At 37.7% G+C, this 18368-nt stretch overlaps 1 protein-coding gene and 1 pseudogene across 1 annotated transcript; one reads left to right on the top strand and one right to left on the bottom strand.

Moving 5' to 3' along the window:
* Positions 1–3634: 3634 nt before the first annotated feature.
* Positions 3635–4577, bottom strand: LOC124230716 (olfactory receptor 13D1-like; annotated as a pseudogene).
* An 11577-nt stretch (positions 4578–16154) lies between these two features.
* On the top strand, positions 16155–17117 carry LOC124227031 (olfactory receptor 13C7-like). Its single transcript, XM_046640949.1, has one exon. The coding sequence runs from the start codon at positions 16155–16157 to the stop codon at positions 17115–17117; it is 963 nt and encodes a 320-aa protein (XP_046496905.1).
* The last annotated feature ends 1251 nt before the right edge of the window (positions 17118–18368 follow it).

Genomic DNA, 18368 nt, shown 5'->3' with positions numbered 1-18368 from the left:
GGTTGACGGGCCTGTTACTGGGGGTATGGGCGGGTGTGACTCATGGTGGGTCTCTGGTCAGATGAGACTGCTTCTGCGACCATGGTCAAGTGGGGCTGGCGCTTAATCATGGGGCTGCTTCCAGGTCTGCAGTCAGAACCGTGGTTTGTGCAGCCTATTACTGGGGGTGATTCAGGTGTGGTTCCTGCCAGGTTGGCATAAGGGCAGTTCTAGTGGCAGGACCAAGTACAGTCAGGGCTGGAGCCAAGTCCACAGTGGGACAGGGCTGCTCCGGTGTCTGCAGCCAGGTACACAGTCAGTGGGCCTTCTACTGGAGTGTTAACCTGCTTTCTCAAACAACTTTCCTCAGTCTTAGGCTCCACTTGTGTGTCTCAGCCTCCTAACTGGATCCTGAAGCTCCCACAAAGACACTTTTGTCTGTGGTTGATTGCCAAGTCCATGTTTCTTTGGGATAACTAGGGATGGAGACCTCCTATTCTGCCACCTTGCTGATGTCACTTTTTCATTTTAAGAATTTTGAAAATCATCACAAGAGCAGGGAAAACTCTTGAAGAAGAAACATTTTATAATGGGAAAATAGCAGGAAGACGATATGATATAAGTTAACATGATGAGTGAAAGAAATGTGTTTTACCTGTTATATTTAGATGAGATAACACTGTAAAACACCAAGTAGAGAAAATTTGGATCTGGCTATAGATTTGGATTTATCAGTTTATTGTTGATTCATTGAAACAATGAGAATGGATGAGGTTGCCATAGGAGATAATACCAGAATTTTAGGTAGTAACCATTTTGTTGAGGAACATTAATATCAGGTCAATGTGTTTGAATTTTAGTTGGAAAAGCAAAGTAAGGTTTTGAGTAGTCAGTGATGAGGAAGACCATGAATTAGGAAAATTAATCTGGAAGGTAAACAGACTGTAAAGAATTAGGAAAAATTCAGAAACTGTGAAAATTCTTCAAGCATTATTATAATATCCAACTGAAAGATTGTAACATCTACAATCAGGATAGTAGCAGAGAACAAAAGGAATGAGATGGCCTTTAGAATAAAACAGATCTGTATTCAAATCCCATCTCAGACACTAATGTTCAATTATTTACCATTATCTAGAAAAGTGTAGGCATTCATATATTTGTTGAGTGAATAAATAAATTGAACTATCTCTGTTAATTCTAAGAACTAATAGCCTATTCTAAAGTGTAAACTCTAATTCTAATTCTAGTTATAAAAATAAACTCAAGTGATATTGTCCCAAAGAATACAACTAAGAATAAAAAATAGAAAATATAGAAGAAAGAACAGATATTAGCTTCATATAAGATGATGTTTCTAACAGTTACATCAGGATTCCCTTAGGAGATGGTGAGCTCCCTATTACTAGAGTTGTGCAAGAAAGGATGGATAACAGCCCATCATTGATGTTTTAGAGGATATTCAAGCATCAAGTGTTGAATTAGATGCTTTTCATTCTGTGAGATTTGATTGCTGTAGTAACTGATCTTGAACATTACTTAGTGGGTTAGAAACTTCTTTCCCTTGGAGGAGGATAGGATACATGATATCTGATGTTGGCATCCAGTAACTAGTGATACCCTATGAATAATTGGAGTCAAGGTCATTTTTGATGACAATGAGGAGACAGCAAGCTTTGGTTGATAATATGTCTTAGATGTTTTCCTGAAGAGATTTTCTTTCACCATGAAATCCTTCATTTCATGCAAGTATCTTTTTATTACTACGTGATTGTTATTGTTCAAGTGAATCACATATATGTGTGACAAGGTGCTGGACTCCAATATTTCTAGTCACTGGTTTGATAATGAGGGCACTTAGTTTTTAGAAACTGCCTGAACTTCTTTTCTGTAGTTATAAAAGTAGAAACTGCCGTCTGTTTTTGGCATAGACTCACTCTTTCTTTTCAGAAGGACCACAATGAGAAGTGCTTTTAGTTATGTATCCACATGTTTTTATTGGGTTAAGCCTAATGCTTGTAGAAGAAGGAAATGAATAGGCCTCAGTACAAGGTGGCTGGCCTAAGAGCTAAAGAGGGAAATGGCTTTAAGAGGCTCCTGTGAGGAAGCATTGCTAGTGGATACTAGGAACAGTGATATTCAGTATTAAAGTCTTTTTTTAACTGCATCACTTAATTTTATTCTCAAGCTAAGTAGTCTGTTCAACATGACAGCCTCTTGAATGTGTATGTGTTCATAAGGGTACTTGCATATACTCTTTGGGGGGCAAAATGGACTGTAGAGAGTTTAAATACAGTGGAGAATAGATGTAAGATTATCAGAGAAAAATGATGGAGGAGCACAATAGAGCATTCTGGAGAAAAAATGACCAAGAACTAGGAAAATATACTCAGCAACATTTGCAAGGGGTATAAAGTGTGCATTCATGCAAGATAAAGATTATATTATTGTACTTTGGCTACTAAAAGAAGAGGTGATTCCTGAATGCTGGAGAATTTGGAGCTACTGGGTATTCTTAAAAATGACAAGTTTCTGAGACAAAGAGAGAGAACGAGAGAGCAAGAGTGAGAAAGAGACAGAAACAGAGAATTACAAAGTGACAGAGGGAGGGGAAGACACATCCAGATAGTATTAGGAAGAATTAGGAAAAAGGAATATACAGAGGAAAACTTAGAGCTGGGAGCTAGTGAAGAAGAGGTACAGGGTGAGATAAGGTAAAAGAATGCATTAATTGGGATTTATATGGTTGTAAGCAATGGAAATCAACTCAGATTATTTTTAAAGGAGCTTTATTGGCTCAAATAATTTAAAAGTCCAAGCATGAATATTTTTAGACCCAGCTTTGTCTAGGAGTTGACATCAAGCACATTCTAATTCCTTCCCTCAACTCTACTTTCCTCTTTGGTGATTTTTTGTTCAGTCTGTCTCTACCCACTTATTGATAAAGGTAGACAGGAGAATATCCAAGAATATGTCCCACCAGTCTAGAAACTTGAAAAAAGAGTGACTCTTCTGATATTAGAACAACATTTTGACAATTAAGTCTGACTAACATGGCTTAGGGCACATGTTACCCTGAATGAATCACCGTGGCCTAGTGGGATGTTCATTTTTCATTGACCTAATCTGTGTTTCATGCTTATCATTCCATCCAGAGAGTGTGGTCAGTCCTATCGAGGAAAATATCGACTGAGACCAGGAGACAATTGGTGCCTTAAAATGAAAAGATTTATTCTTTTACCAGATGAGGGGATGCTGGACAGCCAAAATCAATATATATACATACACCTCAAGGAGGCTGAGAAAGAAGATAAGAGAGAGAGAGAAGAAAGAGAAAGGTAGAAGAAGAGAAGAGTGAAGAAGAGAGAGAGAGACAGAGATACAGAGAGACAGAGACAAAGAGAGAGAGATAATCATCATGAGCAGCATCCATCATGCCATGGGACCAAGAGGCATAGCTGCATATAACTAGAGAGACTGCTGAAAAGATATTATGTGAAAAGGTTTACACATACATTCTCAGTTGTAAAAATGAGAATTCTGCATTTGGCTTTACCAAAACAATGCTCTCACTGTACTGAGTTCTGCAACTTCATCTGTGAATACCAAAAATATATTTTTCCCCAATTTTAGTTATCACATGTCTTAAGCACTTTTATATTTTCCATGAGTGTAAGTGTCTACTCAAGTTCTTCTTCACAGCCTCTTTCACTTCCTTATTCCTCAGGCTATAGATGATAGTGTTCAACATCGGGGTTATCACTCCATAAAACAGCCCAATGATCTCATCAGATGTCTTTGTGTCCTTTGACTTGGACTTCATGTACATAAAAAAAGCTGAACTATAGAATAAAATTACTACAGCATGGTGGGCTGAACAAGTTTAAATGGCTTTCTTTCTCTCTTCAGTGGAGTTATGTCTCAAGATGGTAGAGAGAATGAAAATATAGGAAATAAAAATTAACAGTAGGGGAATCACTAAGAAAACAATACTTGCCACAGTTATGATAAGCACAATGATGGTGATATCTGAACAGATGAGTTTCATAAGAGCCAGTAACTCACAGGTAAGATGGTCTATGGCATTATTCCCACAGAAAGGTAACACTATTGTCAGGATTGTTTACACTAAGTTCAGACAGCTTATGATCCAGGACTATGTAGCCATGTGCACATATAGCACCCTGATCATGATGATGGGGTACCTCCCTGGGTTGCAGATGGCCACGTGCTGATCATAGGCCATCACAGCCAGGAGGACACACTCATTGGGAGCCCAACCCGAGGGAGATAACTATCTGCAGAGCACAGCCAATGAAGGAGATGGATTCTCTTCCTGACCTAAATATGATGAGCACTGGGGGAATGAACAATGGTGTGTAACAGATGTCCAAGAATGAGAGATTCCCAAGAAAGAAGTACATGGGTGTGTGGAGGCAAGAATTGAGGATGCTGATAATAATGAGGAGACTGTTTCCCAGGAGGATTATCAGGTACATGATGAGGCAGAGCATGAACAAAGGACGCTGGAGCTCTGGGTATTGGGAAAGGCCCACCAAAAGGAATTCGGTCACAGCAGAGTAATTCTGCATCTCCATGTGTCCAAGTCACCCGCAGAGTTCAGATAATGACGTGCATCAGGGAAATTTATAATTTAGTTTAAAAAATAACTGTAACTTGCACTATTTTGTTTGATATTTAGAACATCTCTGGGAATCAGGAAAGGCATGGATATAATTTTAATTTTATTGATGATGAACTGAAGCACTGAGAGATTTAGTGCTTTATGGGGTCATGCAGCAGCAGAGGCAAAGCTACCAATAACCCCAAGAATTGTGCTGTGAGGTGTCAGGCCTCTGGTAAAATAATAGGGACAACATAATTCTAAATGGAGATATAGAGCAATCTAATTATTCATGGATATTCTGAAGTAAAAGTTTTTTTTAAATGAAGTGGATTCTATTTGAAAATAATACAATATGCAATCAGTATCATACCATTTAGCTTGTGTGTAACTTTGGATAAGATACTTCACTTTCTCAGCCTCAGGTGGTTCACGGTAAAATGTGGGAAAGAAATAACTCTGGCAATTTGTTTTATTAAGTTACATAAAATATGTGAGGTGCCTGTTATAACACGATTAACATTGTATCTATAATTCTAATGGTTTTATAATTATACTTTTGATTTTAATTATTAGGTTTCGTGACTGGCTCGGAAAGAAAAATTTATGTAGGGTGTTTATGGTGATGGCATTAACTTTTGAGGTCATAGTGGACCGACTTTGAATATTTTTTCTTCTCAGATGGGCATTTATCTGTTCTTCTTTCAAGGACCAGTTGGGAGTTAATCTGAAAATATTTGAGATTGGTCCCAAGGAGCTTCCAGGGGCTTAAGCAGCCTGGATCTAGGTTAAGTACAATATTTTTTAGAACCTGGAATTTCCCCTTTCTTAGTATAGGTCACCTTTGTAACACTAAATTCTGTAATTCTTCTTTTTCTGTCGCCAAAATCCTAGGTGCATATTTTATATTTTTTCAGGCAAGTTAATGTCGTTTTACTCAATACTTAATTATTTTTTCTCAATATTTATATATAATACCTTGGAATGCATCTCTGGGTCTTCTAAATTTTTTGGCAAGGAAGCTTCTGATAACTAATATATAAAATGTGCTTATAGTAGTGGCTGGCAGAAGGATTTTATGAATGTTGGTAAGTATTAGTATGGCTGCACCAGTGATAGCTAATATTTATTGAGAACTAACTCTGCGCTAGGCACTCTTATAAACACTTTTCTGTATTAACTCATTTAATATTCACTGCAATCCTATGAGATAAGTATTATGTATAATAATAGTATTAGATACTATTATTATCCCCACTTTACAGTGGAGCAAAAGGAAAAAGAGAAGTTAAAGTGGCTTGCCCAAGGTCATACAGCTAGAACTAGGATTTAATAACTGGCAGTCTAGATCCAGAGTCAGATGTCATAACAACACCATGGTACCTATCACAGATCCTCCTCTTTACGTCTGAAAATACTACATGGCTTTTAGCTGTGTTGGAATTAACATCCCTGCCTTACTTGCTTTTTCCAGCCTACACTGATCTTTCCATAGGTTCTTATGAAACTTATGCAGTGTTAGTACCATATGAAAACTCAGCTTGTGCCCCAATTGTTTAATATTTCTCTGATATAATGTCCAAGTAAGATTAGATTTTTGATGCAGGCACTGTGCCTTATGCTTTGTTGCATTCCTGTGATAGATGAGTCCATTGGACTAGGGCTGAAGGGTAGAAAATTTCTCCCTTTTCCTGTCCTCAGCCCTAACCAACCATTTGCCCTGCCTTCCTGTTTCTGGAGATCAGAGGGCATGATTCCTTGGCTGGTCACATAGGGCAGCCCTCCTGGCTTCTCCATTACCTTTATATATTTTTTCTGTTGTTCTTAGTGAGTTATCACCTAGACAATTGTTTGGGAGAGATTAACAAGGATGATGGTGCAATATCTTAGTAATTTAGAAAAAATTTCATTCTCCCTACACTTCCCTGCCTATGTCTATTCACATAGGCACATGGCCTTATTTCCTCAAGCGTACTTTGAGGCAGTTCTGATTTATTTGAGCACAGCTGTTCTAAGTAGAAGGAGCAGGAGGAGGAGAAGAAGAGGTCAGAGAAGGACAAAAGGAGCCTATTTTTACAGTTACTAATGAGCACTAAACTTAGCACTTATATCTTGGGAGTGGGTGTTGAGAAGAAACAGAGAGTAGCTCTCTCTCTTTTTTTTTTTTTTCCCCTAAAGATTGGCACCTGGGCTAACAACTGTGGCCAATCTTTTTTTTTTTTTTCTGCTTTATCTCCCCAACCCCCACCTGTACACAGTTGTATATCTTAGTTGCATGTCCTTCTAGTTGCGGGATGTGGGACGCCGCCTCAACGTGGTCTGACGAACAGTGCCATGTCCGCGCCCAGGATCCGAACCCTGGGCCACCGCAGTGAAGCGCGCGAACTTAACCACTCGGCCACGGAGCTGGCCCCTCTCTTTTTCTCTTCTCAAAAAACACCTCAGATGATAGAGGCCATTTTTTCCAATATCTGGAACAAATACGAGAAAGTGGAGACACCCTATTAACATTGAATTAACACATCATAAAAGGCCCCAGTTTAACCTTCCCATCTTCTTTCCTGTCTTTTCCATATTTCCCCACCCCACGACCATGTCAAGGGAGACGTTATTGGGAAAGGTTTTGCTTCCCCATAATCTTCATTAGTCTTTCCTCAAAAGCCAGTCTAAAATAACAATACAATCTGTGATAAAACAGAGTAGTTGCTATGTAATGTGCCTTCAAGAAAAGTCCCCTGCAACCAGATTGTCTCCCCTAAATGCTGCTAATATAGAAGTTCTGCAGCCACCCCTTACTCTTCTTCATGCTCTGTAATAGCCAGGCTGAACTCCTCACAGTGTACCCCAAACACTGTACTATTTCTTCTTTCTGTTTTTGTACAAGCTCTTATCTTAAACTGGAAAGGCCCCTCCCAGTTAGTTATTACCTTTTTCTAGGAAACCTTCCTGAACTTTCTGTTTGAGGCCAATGCCTATTTTAAGTGCTTCCACAGAACTGTACTTCTCTCTTTTATGGCATCTTTCATTTATTCATTTATTCAACACTTAGCACAGTAGATACTGTAGTATTACCAGAGATCTAATTGGGAGAAAGATAGAGACTGATCCTCTAAATGGACACTGGACATAGATTACTTAGGAAAGAGTTAGTTTATACTTTCAAGAGACAAATAATTCTTGTGCTACATAGAGAGTTTAATGTCCAAAAAATTATGGAACACTTTGCAAATTGTTTTATCAAAATAAAATAACTTTCATACTCTAAATCGTCAAAGATAGAATAAAACTATGGTTCAATCTCACTTGAATATATATGTAAAAATCATAAATATATTTAAACTAAATCCAACTCTATATTAATTTCATGAATGCAAGGCATTCCAAATTAATACTTGGAGATCCATCAATATAATGTACAAACAGATAGGTAAATAGAAAAAAACCTTGTATGATCATGCAGATAGATATTAAAATTTCAACATTCTTGATAAGAACTCTTAGTAATTTAGACATGGGCCAACTTGATTTTAAATGATGAAACTCTGGAGGTATTTCCCTGAAAGTCAAAGATTACTGTTGTTATCATCGTCATCGTTATCATATAATATTATTTTCTGAAATCTCCAACCAATAGACAATTGTAATTTTTTTTTCTTTAGGATGTTGAAAATCTGGTTTGTGGTTGTGAAACATGTTATAATATGTGAGAAAACATACCTTTATTTGTTATACCACTGAAAATTGTAATCTTGGAGAAGAGTTAAGGACAAGGAAAAATGCTCATGATATAATATTATGTGATAAAAGCAAATTTCATGGAAATATAAATCATCACAATTTTGTATATATGTATCTGGAAGAAACCACACCAAAGTATTTTGTGGTTTTCTTAGATCGGGTCTTCAGGCATTTAAAATTTTCTTAATCTTTTTTATATTTTCCAAATTTTCTTTAATAAACATGTTTTTATTGTAAAAATAAGAAATAAATTTAAATTTTCTTTAATAGGGTACTGCCCTGGGGCAAATGTTGACATCTTCATATTGTTTCTAATGGTTAGAAGATCACCAAAGAGGCCCAAAGGCCCAGGTGTTTCTTGGTCCCAGCTGTCTCTAAAATCCAAGAAGGAAAAAGAACAGCCAATGGATTGGAAATTGACTTGAGATTTTCTGTTGCTTTATTACATAGACTAATTTATGCCATTTAATGTTCTGATTTCAAGCAATCAATCTCACAGATATATCCACTCTGAGAAGACATGCTGACACAGCCCAATTCTTGCAAAAGGATTCTAGAACCCACCGTTTAGAATGTGAACAAGGTTAGCAGTGCAGATAGGTGCACTGAAAAAGCAGCAACAGTATCACATAGTAAAAAGAAAAACAGAGGGTATACCTGGTAGAAAGACAAGACCATGGGGAAACAGCAGGGGCTTCCGTTACCTTTGTTTCTTTCTCTTTGTCTAAAAGTAAAGTTTCAACTTCTTGTCTCCCTGAGATTTGTCCATCTCCCCACAGGCCCTGTCCTTGGATTATTTTTCACCATTGGGCAGCACCGATGCAAGGAAAGAAAACTCTGAGACTCATAGATCATGTGCATCTCAGGAGAAAATTCCCAGTGCTAAGTATGGAATTCTAATTCCAGAGTCACCTAGTTTCCCCTATTGTTTATAAAGCAACTTTGTTCTTCACAATATGAAACATCCCTCTCAAGAGATCCCCAGTGCTTGTCTGAATAAATAAGCCCCTACAAGCCCTAAAAGGAAATGATAATGGATAAAATGGAATGAGCAAAGCCTCAGGCAAAAACCAAAGACCTTTTCTCCTTTTTCTACATGGTATTGAGAATTATCCTGGTTTTTTTTTTTTTTACCAACATTTCTGTGTGGAAACCAAGTGTAATTTTTTTGTTGCTGGAAACACAGCAAGAGTGTTTAGCTCTTATCTAGTGGGAACTTCTACCTGAGCAAAAGGTTCACTCCTTGGATTGATTCAGCTCATCCTGCATGCTCTGACCATCTCTAAGACTGAACCATGGAAGCCCACTGTGCCCTAATCCTTTTGTCTCTTTGTCTGGATTGCCGATAAGATTTATTTGTGAAAAGTACCATGTCTTAATGGAAAGAGCAATTGGCTTGAAGTCAGAGGACTTAGAGTTCAGTCTCGGCTCTGTGGCTTATTAATTGTACAAACCTTGGGCAAGAAACTTAGTCTGTCAAAGCATGATGTGTCATCTGTAATATTAGCATAGTAGCAACCATTTTATAGAATTGTTGTAAAGATGGTATGTGATATGTGATAGTCTTTGGCACAGAATGAATGCATAACAGGTTAATTTAATCTGGACTCTCAGGCTGACATTTTCTTCTCTTTTTCATTGTAAATGAATAATTTAAAATGATGTTCATAGATAATCAACATTTTTCCTTGATGTAATATTTCTTTTTTCATTGTTTTATTTAGAACTTTTCAAATTAATAAAGGGAAAAAGACTGAGGAACTGTTATAAACTGGAAGAGATAAAGGAGAAAGAACAATTATATACAGTGTGGGATCCTAAAGAGGCTCCTAGAATAGAAACAGACATTAGTGTAAAATTGGTGAGGTTTGAATAAAATCTACAGTTGATATAATGTACTAATGTTAACTTCTTATTCTTGATAATTGTACTATGGTTGTGTAAGATGTTAACGTTAGAAGTTAGATGAGAGATGTAAGGGAACTCTTCGAACTAATTTTGTAACTTTTCTGAAAGTTTAAAATAGTTCAAAGTAAAAAATTTTAAAAAATAAAAAAAAAATATTTAGAATTTATCATTCCCATTTCTCCTTATCTTTTTGAAACAAATCTTTACAACTCTTCCCCAATGCTTCCCATTCAATTTTTGGTGTAGGATTCTTACCTTCTCCACACACAATAGTTAGCATGTCCTGTTGGGACTTCAGTTTCTAACATACATATTCATTACTATATATCATTCCTTTCTCCAGTATTTTGCCAACGTCTTTGTTTCTAGGTAAATTTATTGTGGTTGCACTTACTCAAGCTAGTTGACATCTTAGCTCTCTTCTTTTTGAGTTGTTGCTAAGCTGTGGGGCCCACCGTTAAGAAACCCACCATTCCAGATTACTGTGAGTAGTGTCAAGGGGAACAGACCAAAGGCAAGGCTATCATGCCTGCCCAATTGTCCTGTCTTGAATTTGTATCAATAGTAAAGAATATAAATGTTCTTCAATCTCTGGGCCCTAAAGATTTCTAGGGGATCCGTCAGTGGCTCTGGTAGCCAATTTAAATCATTCTGTCTTCTTCTAAGGAACTCTGTAATCCCAGAAGTGATTTAAATAATATCTTTAAACTGTATGGAAGGTAGTAGTAGCTCTTAAAACTTCAGGGATATTGTCTCAAAGATCAACTATATTTAATTTATTAAACAATAATTGCTTACTAAAGTATTTTATAATGGCTGCTTTAAATTCCTTGTCAAATAATTCCAACATCTGTTCGTCTTCTTGCGTCTAGAGAATGTCTTTTATCATTCAAATTGAGATACCTGATTCTCTGTATGAGGAGTGATATTCATTTGTATCCTGGATATTTTGGGTACTATGAGCATCTGGATCTTATTCAAATCTTCTGTTTTAGCAGCCCTCCTCTAAAACCACGTCTTTTAGGGAAGAGAGTCACTGCCTCATTCATGCCAGATGGGGTGGAAGTCTAGGCTCCTCAAATGGCATTTGTTACACAGCTCAGATGGAAGGATTCATTACCACTAGGCGGTGGTGAAAACCCTGACTTCCTACTAATCCTCCTCTGAAAACCTGTCTAGAGGGAAAGGGCACCTGTTACAGTCGGAAGAGGGTATGTTACCAAACCAAGTGGGTTTTCCTCCAGGTGAGTTAAATCAGACTCTCCACCGGAAGTAGTTGTCTCGCAAAGTAAGATATATTTGTGGCAAATAGGAGACCATGGAATCATTTCCAAAGTCATGGCCTCCCCAAATAAAGGGAAGCAGGGACCTTTTATTTCAGATGGGAAATGAATATTCAAAAGGGAGAGGCAGGTATTCTCTTGCTCAGGCTCAGTTGGAAAATATGGTTCTACACACTGTGCAGGTTCCGGTAATAAGAGATCTGAGCATTAAAAATAAGGCAAAGGTCATAGGAGTAACTCCTGTGGTGAGACATGGTCTGGTTCAGGGAGGTTGGTGACTGCATCTCCCTAACATAACAAAAGGAAAAAGAACAATTTGGAGAAACAGTTGAAATATCCAAACCCACCCTTGAGATCCTTGGGGTAACTAGTGGTGACGGGTAGAAGTCTAGCTTCTCCATCTGATAGTTGCTGAAGAGTTGGGGGGGGGGGGGGTTGCAGTATTTTTCTCTGGTGTTTTGCTGTAATAGGGCAATTATTGCCAAAACGTTTTCTGTCTTGCTAAGCAACTGCTTTCCTGATTCTGTGGCTAGAGAGAATACACCTTTCTTGGTGCTTTTTTGTAGTTGTTCCCATTGGTGTTTCCAAGTTGTAGGCTTATCTAGCACTCGGTCTGGGATATACAGAAGGCAAAAAGAAAACCTCGGAAATCCACTGCCTGTGGTTCCTTGGGTCCCAAAGTCCCTAGCTGGTTTTTTTCTCTCCACCATCCAGAATCTTCTTATGCCTTTAAAAAAAAAAAAATACATATATGTATATATATATATATATATGTCTGGTACTTAATTATATTGTTCTTTTGTCTTTAGACAGACTGAAATGGACAGGTATACCAGCTTCCTAGTAAAGGGACAAGAAGATGGCATTTAAATGCCATGTAACTATGACATACAGAGGGACCTGGGAGTTAGGAGACTTGAGTAGTATGTGCCAGCCCCTCAAGGGAAAAGCATGGATTGATGTGTGGCCCAGCATGAAGGAGAGCAACATGAATGGAGAATTCAGTGCAAGCTCTGTTTGGAGTATAGACAGGCAGTTGGCATTAAGGAGGTTGACCCAAGATATTAAGAGCCTAGGCATTGGCTTGCAATTCTTTTTATTTTTTATTTTTTATTTTCTTACTGAGAAAGATTCACCCTGAGCTAACATCTGTTGCCAATATTCCTTTTTTTGCCTGAAGAATATTCATCCTGAGCTAACATCTGTGACAATCTTCCTTTTTCCCCTGAGGAATATTCACCCTGAGCTAACATCTGTGACAAGCTTCCTCTATTTTTGTTGTGGGTTGCTGCCACAGAATGGCTGCCAACGAGTGGTGTAGGTCCACGCTTGGGAACCAAACCCAGGCCACTGAAGCAAGATGTGCCAACCTTAACCACTAGGCCACAGGGCCGACCCTCTGGCTTGCCATTCTTGCAATGGGCTGTAGTACCTGGCAGGGGGACTAAAGTAATTTATGGGATCTAGGGAAGAAGCAGATATAATTCCTGGAAAAAGGAGCCCTCAATTAGTAACACTGAATTGAATGAAATCAGATTGGAAGAAGATGAGATGGTAGACTAGGGCTTGGAAATGTTGAAGAGCAGTACTTGATCATGAACCCTATAAGTTCATCTTAATTGTTTCTTATTACCACATTTGGCCTGGAAAGGGATGGAGTTTTGTAGCTGTAAGTGATATTTATGTGGTGGCTGAGTACATTTGAGACAACAGATATATAATCCTGTATCCACTGGAGTAGTTTAGGGAATTACACTAAATATTCTCTTTCTGTTCCTCATTGAAAGTTCTGAAAATAGTACTGTCTCACAGAATTATTCTGAGTATTGCTCAGACACCTGAGTCCTGTACTCCCTCCAATGCCTGGGAATGGCCAGACCAGCAGTGATGCTGAGTGGAACAGTGCAGACTTGGACTGGATTCCATGTGAGTTCTGGTCACAGGAAGTTAAGGTTGCCAGGTTAGCGAAGAAAAATAGATGCCCAGTTAAATTTGAATTATTTCTAATTGCTTTTGCATCTGTATACTAGGATAAAAGAAAAATATTGCATAGGAAATACTTATACAAATATTTGTAAAAATTACTTGTTTATCTGAAATAAATTGTAGGTATCTATATAACATACTTCTTTAATTATATTTCTATAATTATTTGGCTCTACTTAACATTCCTTTGTTTCGCATAATTCGCTTACAAAACTCCTTGCAGTTACAGTCTGTCTTCCATTTGCATTGTAATATAGCTTTTACCCTGATCACATCAAAACTACTTAATTCCTTTTTCCACTGAACATTCGCTAGTGAGAAAAAATGCTCAAAATTTGCATTATGAGCCAGTATACTGAAAAAGTACTTGCATAAAGTTAACAACTCTGAGAACTGCTCTTCAAATTTGATTTGTCAAAGCAGGAAATACCACCTTTCGTGGCATAAGTTGCTTTCCCATTGTTCAAGATTATGTTGCATCTTTTGCTCAATGACTTTTAAAAAATGTTGTCCACTGACAATAAAGAGTACTGTTAAGTTTTATCCCCTTATTTTTAACACTACGCATGATGAGTTCACTTGTTTCCATGCTGGAAGAGTATTTCATAACATTCATGTAAAATGACTGAATTCTTCAAGGGTTGATATTGATTTCAAAAGATAGTCATGGCAAATGTCATAATAATTATCCACTTCAAGTTGGAACTTTTTTCCTCTTCATAAGTAAAGAGTGGTTTCCTGACATCATGGAAATTGTTGATGTGGTCTGCTTCGTGTTATGTCATGCCAATGTGGGCATGACTGAAGGACAGGTTGGATAAGTTTGTGATATTATGCATGTGTTTGAACAGAGGGCATGAGTGAAAAAAATTAAAATGACTGTGCATATGATTCTGGCTGTTTAGAGAGGGCAGTGAAACCAGAACGAAGCTTATGGGCTCAGAGACTCTAGGCTTTAGAGGTCAAAATAAAGATGATTAGCAGATAATTTATTAAGAACGAAGTATCCTTTTTACCTCTGTCACAGATTACTGCTACATCTTTCCACCAGATATAGTCAATCCTAATTTTTATGTCTTGACCATTTTACCTGAGTAGCAGTTCTAAATTTGCTCTTCCCAGAGGGTGTAAAGTCAAAAGAATTATTTCTGTTTGGGGTAACACTTTAATTAAATTGTATTAGCAACTTTGTTTTAATTGCTTCTAAGGGACTTCATCCCAAAAGTACTAGAAAGTTTCTAAATTCTATCCAATCCACATGGTGAATTTTAAATTGCTTTTGGGATTAGACATGTCCTCAAAGCAGCAAAGACTAAGTTGCTTTGGTGCTCCACTGGCTGGTCCTTTAAAGGATCCTGTGTTAGTGAAATGACTATAAAGAGCCCCAACTTTCATCTTTACTGGAAGTCAGTTCTATTTTGCCACTAGTTAATTAATTCATTTTTTTCCAATAGCAATGGCAGCCACTTAGCTACTTGATATTAATGAAAACTGAGAAGCAGATAGTTCTTTTAGTTATCTTACTGAACTTATTGAGATGGAATTTATGAGACTAGAAATCTCATTTAAAAAGTAGGACTTCTGTTTCTGGCATTTTAATATAGAAGTACTCTATATTCTAGTGAAGTGGGGATACAAATAATTATAACATATTGCTACTGCTTGAGAACATTTTGAATGGTCTGTTCCTCTTTATTATGGCTATTCTGAATATGCAGTGAGAGGAAAACCCGCAGAGCTGCTGTTAGAGCAGAAGAAGCTGATTTCTGTGCAGGGAGAAGATAATATGTATTTTCTCATACCTGGAAGTAAAAGAGAAAATCCCCTGTCACTAAAATTTCTTAGTTTGTAAATTTATTTATGGTTTGACTGTAGATTGAGACATGTACACCAGAGTTTTTCTGAGGTCAACTTGTCGTTCATTATGTGTATCAGGCAGGACAACAGAGTTACCTAGATATCTCAATTTGTACTGAAAAAGATAAAGAAGAAAACTTTTCTCTAAAAATGCTTTCTTTTTTCTTTTGCAAACATTATTAACGTGTGTAATTGATATTCTTAGGATATTGTAGGTATATATTTCCTCCCAAATTAGAAATAACCAAAAGTCCTTTTTCTAAAGGTGTATCTTTTCAGTCTAGCCACAAAACTCTATTGAAACTGAGGTTAAATAGAAATTCTATTGAAACTGAGGTTATCATAGAAGCAGGACTTACATGTAGCATTTTGTTTTAGTAACTGAAGAATAGTGATTTTTGTTAAGGTTAACATTTTAGTCATGTTCTTGATTGTTTGGCCAAAATGTTATGATGACATTTCATTCAAAATAATTTCAAATTCATAATGTAAGTGAGATACATAATTCTAAACCAGTTGTATGTGTTCTGGATCCCTTTTCTAACAAGGCCATATTTTTTCTGGAGCTAAAGCCTCCTTCATGAAATCTAAAAGTCTAACTGGCCTTAGCTTACAGGATTGTAACATATTCTTATGCTGTCTGTGTATCCAACTATAGGTCCATATTAGCCATAAGGGAAGCCACTTAAGGATGCAAACAACTCTTACAAACACTGCTGTAACAGATTCACATGCATTTCGGTGGCTGCAGAATTCTTTTGGTGAAAGAAAATATTAACATGGGAAAGTCCAATCAGTCTTCTGTGACAGAATTTGTCCTACTGGGGCTTTCAGGCTACCCAGAGCTTGAGGCCATTTACTTTGTACTGGTCCTATATATGTACCTGGTGATCCTACTGGGAAATGGAGTCATCATCATTGTAAGTATCTATGACTCCCACCTGCATACCCCCATGTACTTTTTCCTCAGTAACTTATCATTCTTGGACATTTGCTACACCAGTTCTTCTATCCCCTTATTTCTCAGCAGCTTCTTAACTTCAAAGAAAACTATTTCCTTCTCTGGGTGTGGAGTGCAAATGTTTTTCTCCTTTGCTATGGGAGCCACAGAGTGTGTCCTTCTAAGCATGATGGCGTTTGACCGCTATGTGGCCATCTGTAACCCTCTGAGATACCCCATCATTATGAGCAAGGCTTCATATGTGCCCATGGTCTCTGGGTCCTGGATTGCAGGGGGTGTCAATTCTGTGTTGCAAACCTCTCTTGCAATGCGACTTCCTTTCTGTGGAGATAATGTCATTAATCATTTTACTTGTGAAATCTTGGCTGTCTTGAAATTGGCCTGTGCTGATGTCTCCATAAATGTTCTTAGCATGGTTGTTGCTAATATGATTTTTCTTGTGGTCCCAGTACTTTTCATTGTTGTTTCCTATGTTTTCATTCTCTTCACCATCCTGAGGATTCCTTCTGCAGAGGGAAGGCGCAAAGCCTTCTCCACCTGCTCCGCCCACCTAACAGTGGTGGTTATATTCTATGGAACCATCCTCTTCATGTATGCAAAACCCAAGGCTAAAGACTCTTCTGGTGCGGACAAAGTACAAGTCACAGACAAAATCATCTCTCTCTTCTACGGAGTTGTGACACCTATGCTCAATCCCCTCATCTATAGTTTGAGGAACAAAGACGTGAAGGCAGCTGTGAAGAATATACTGTGTCGGAAATGCTCCTCAGAGGGAAGGTGAATGCTACTTTTTAAAAAAATTCCTTTACTCTGATGGTAGGACTAGTTCTCACCTGGAAATTCCAAAATAAATATAAGAGTTGGTGGTACCATTAATTCCTGAAATCTTCATTTTTCCGTTCTTGGTATTTAAATGTGAGAGAAATCTAAGGTGCACATTTTCCTTTCATGACTGGATTAAGGAGAAAAGGGATGGAAATTTAGGGGTAAAATGTTTCTCTTGCAAACCACCAAGTTCTCACGGATAACAGAATTTAGTTTAACTCTGGAATGATGAGTTCTGTAATGTCTGTAACTGGCTTAACCTCTTATTCTCTATGTGATCAGTTTTCTAGTCTCATATCCTTCTTAGGAAGATAAAGTAGAAAGTGCCTTGTTAGGGGCAGAGTGCTATACAAACTCAACGTTAAATAATTCATAATGGGGTAGTCTTTGCTTATATAGAGGGCAAGGGTGAGCACTTTAGGGCGTTAGGTCCCTGGCCTGTGTCTGTGGAATAGACAGACAAGAGCAGAAAAAGGAAACTATTTTTCCCGAGGCTGATTTTCTTTGGGCTGCAGACTGGCAAGCACACTTCTCTGCAGAGGTGTCTGAAGCAATGTGAGGCTTTGTGCAGATACCCCACTGATGGGGGAATTTGGTCTCTCTTGGGCTTCAATAGATGAGCAGTGGCGTCTTTTAGTGAAAACCATTGTTACTGTTAAATGAGAAAAAAAATTACTTAAGTTTCTAAAGAAGTTGATTGCACAGTTCTCTGAGAACATGGTGATAATGGGTTTAGATCGTCACAAATTAGGTATTTTTGCAGTTACATAAATTTCCTGTAGCATATGAGTTTTCCATTCATTCATTTGGTCATTTATGCCTTCACTCAATTATTCAATCAACTGGTATTTACTGAACACCTATTTTGTCTCAGGCATTATGCTGACTATTGGCGATATCAAAAAACTAAGCAACATGGAAATGAAAACCAAAACATGATCTAGGAACATACAGTCTTATGGAATACCGACTGACACATAACTTGGGGGTCAAAATATTAAAGAATATTCACAGCTTTTCCGTCTCCCCTTCATTCTAACCTGAACCCTTTGTTTACATTGATAGTATGTTGGGTCTTTTTTTTTTTTTTTGAGGAAGATTAGCCCTGAGCTAACTGCTGCCAATCCTCCACTTTTTGCTGAGGAAGACTGGCCCTGAGCTAACATCCATGCCCATCTTCCTCTACTTTAGACATCTACCATAGCAT

This window comes from Equus quagga, chromosome 1 (genome assembly GCF_021613505.1).
Source record: "Equus quagga isolate Etosha38 chromosome 1, UCLA_HA_Equagga_1.0, whole genome shotgun sequence".
Lineage (NCBI taxonomy): Eukaryota > Metazoa > Chordata > Mammalia > Perissodactyla > Equidae > Equus > Equus quagga.
The sequence above is the reverse complement of the archived record's forward strand: the minus strand, read 5'-3'. Positions and strand labels throughout refer to the sequence as shown.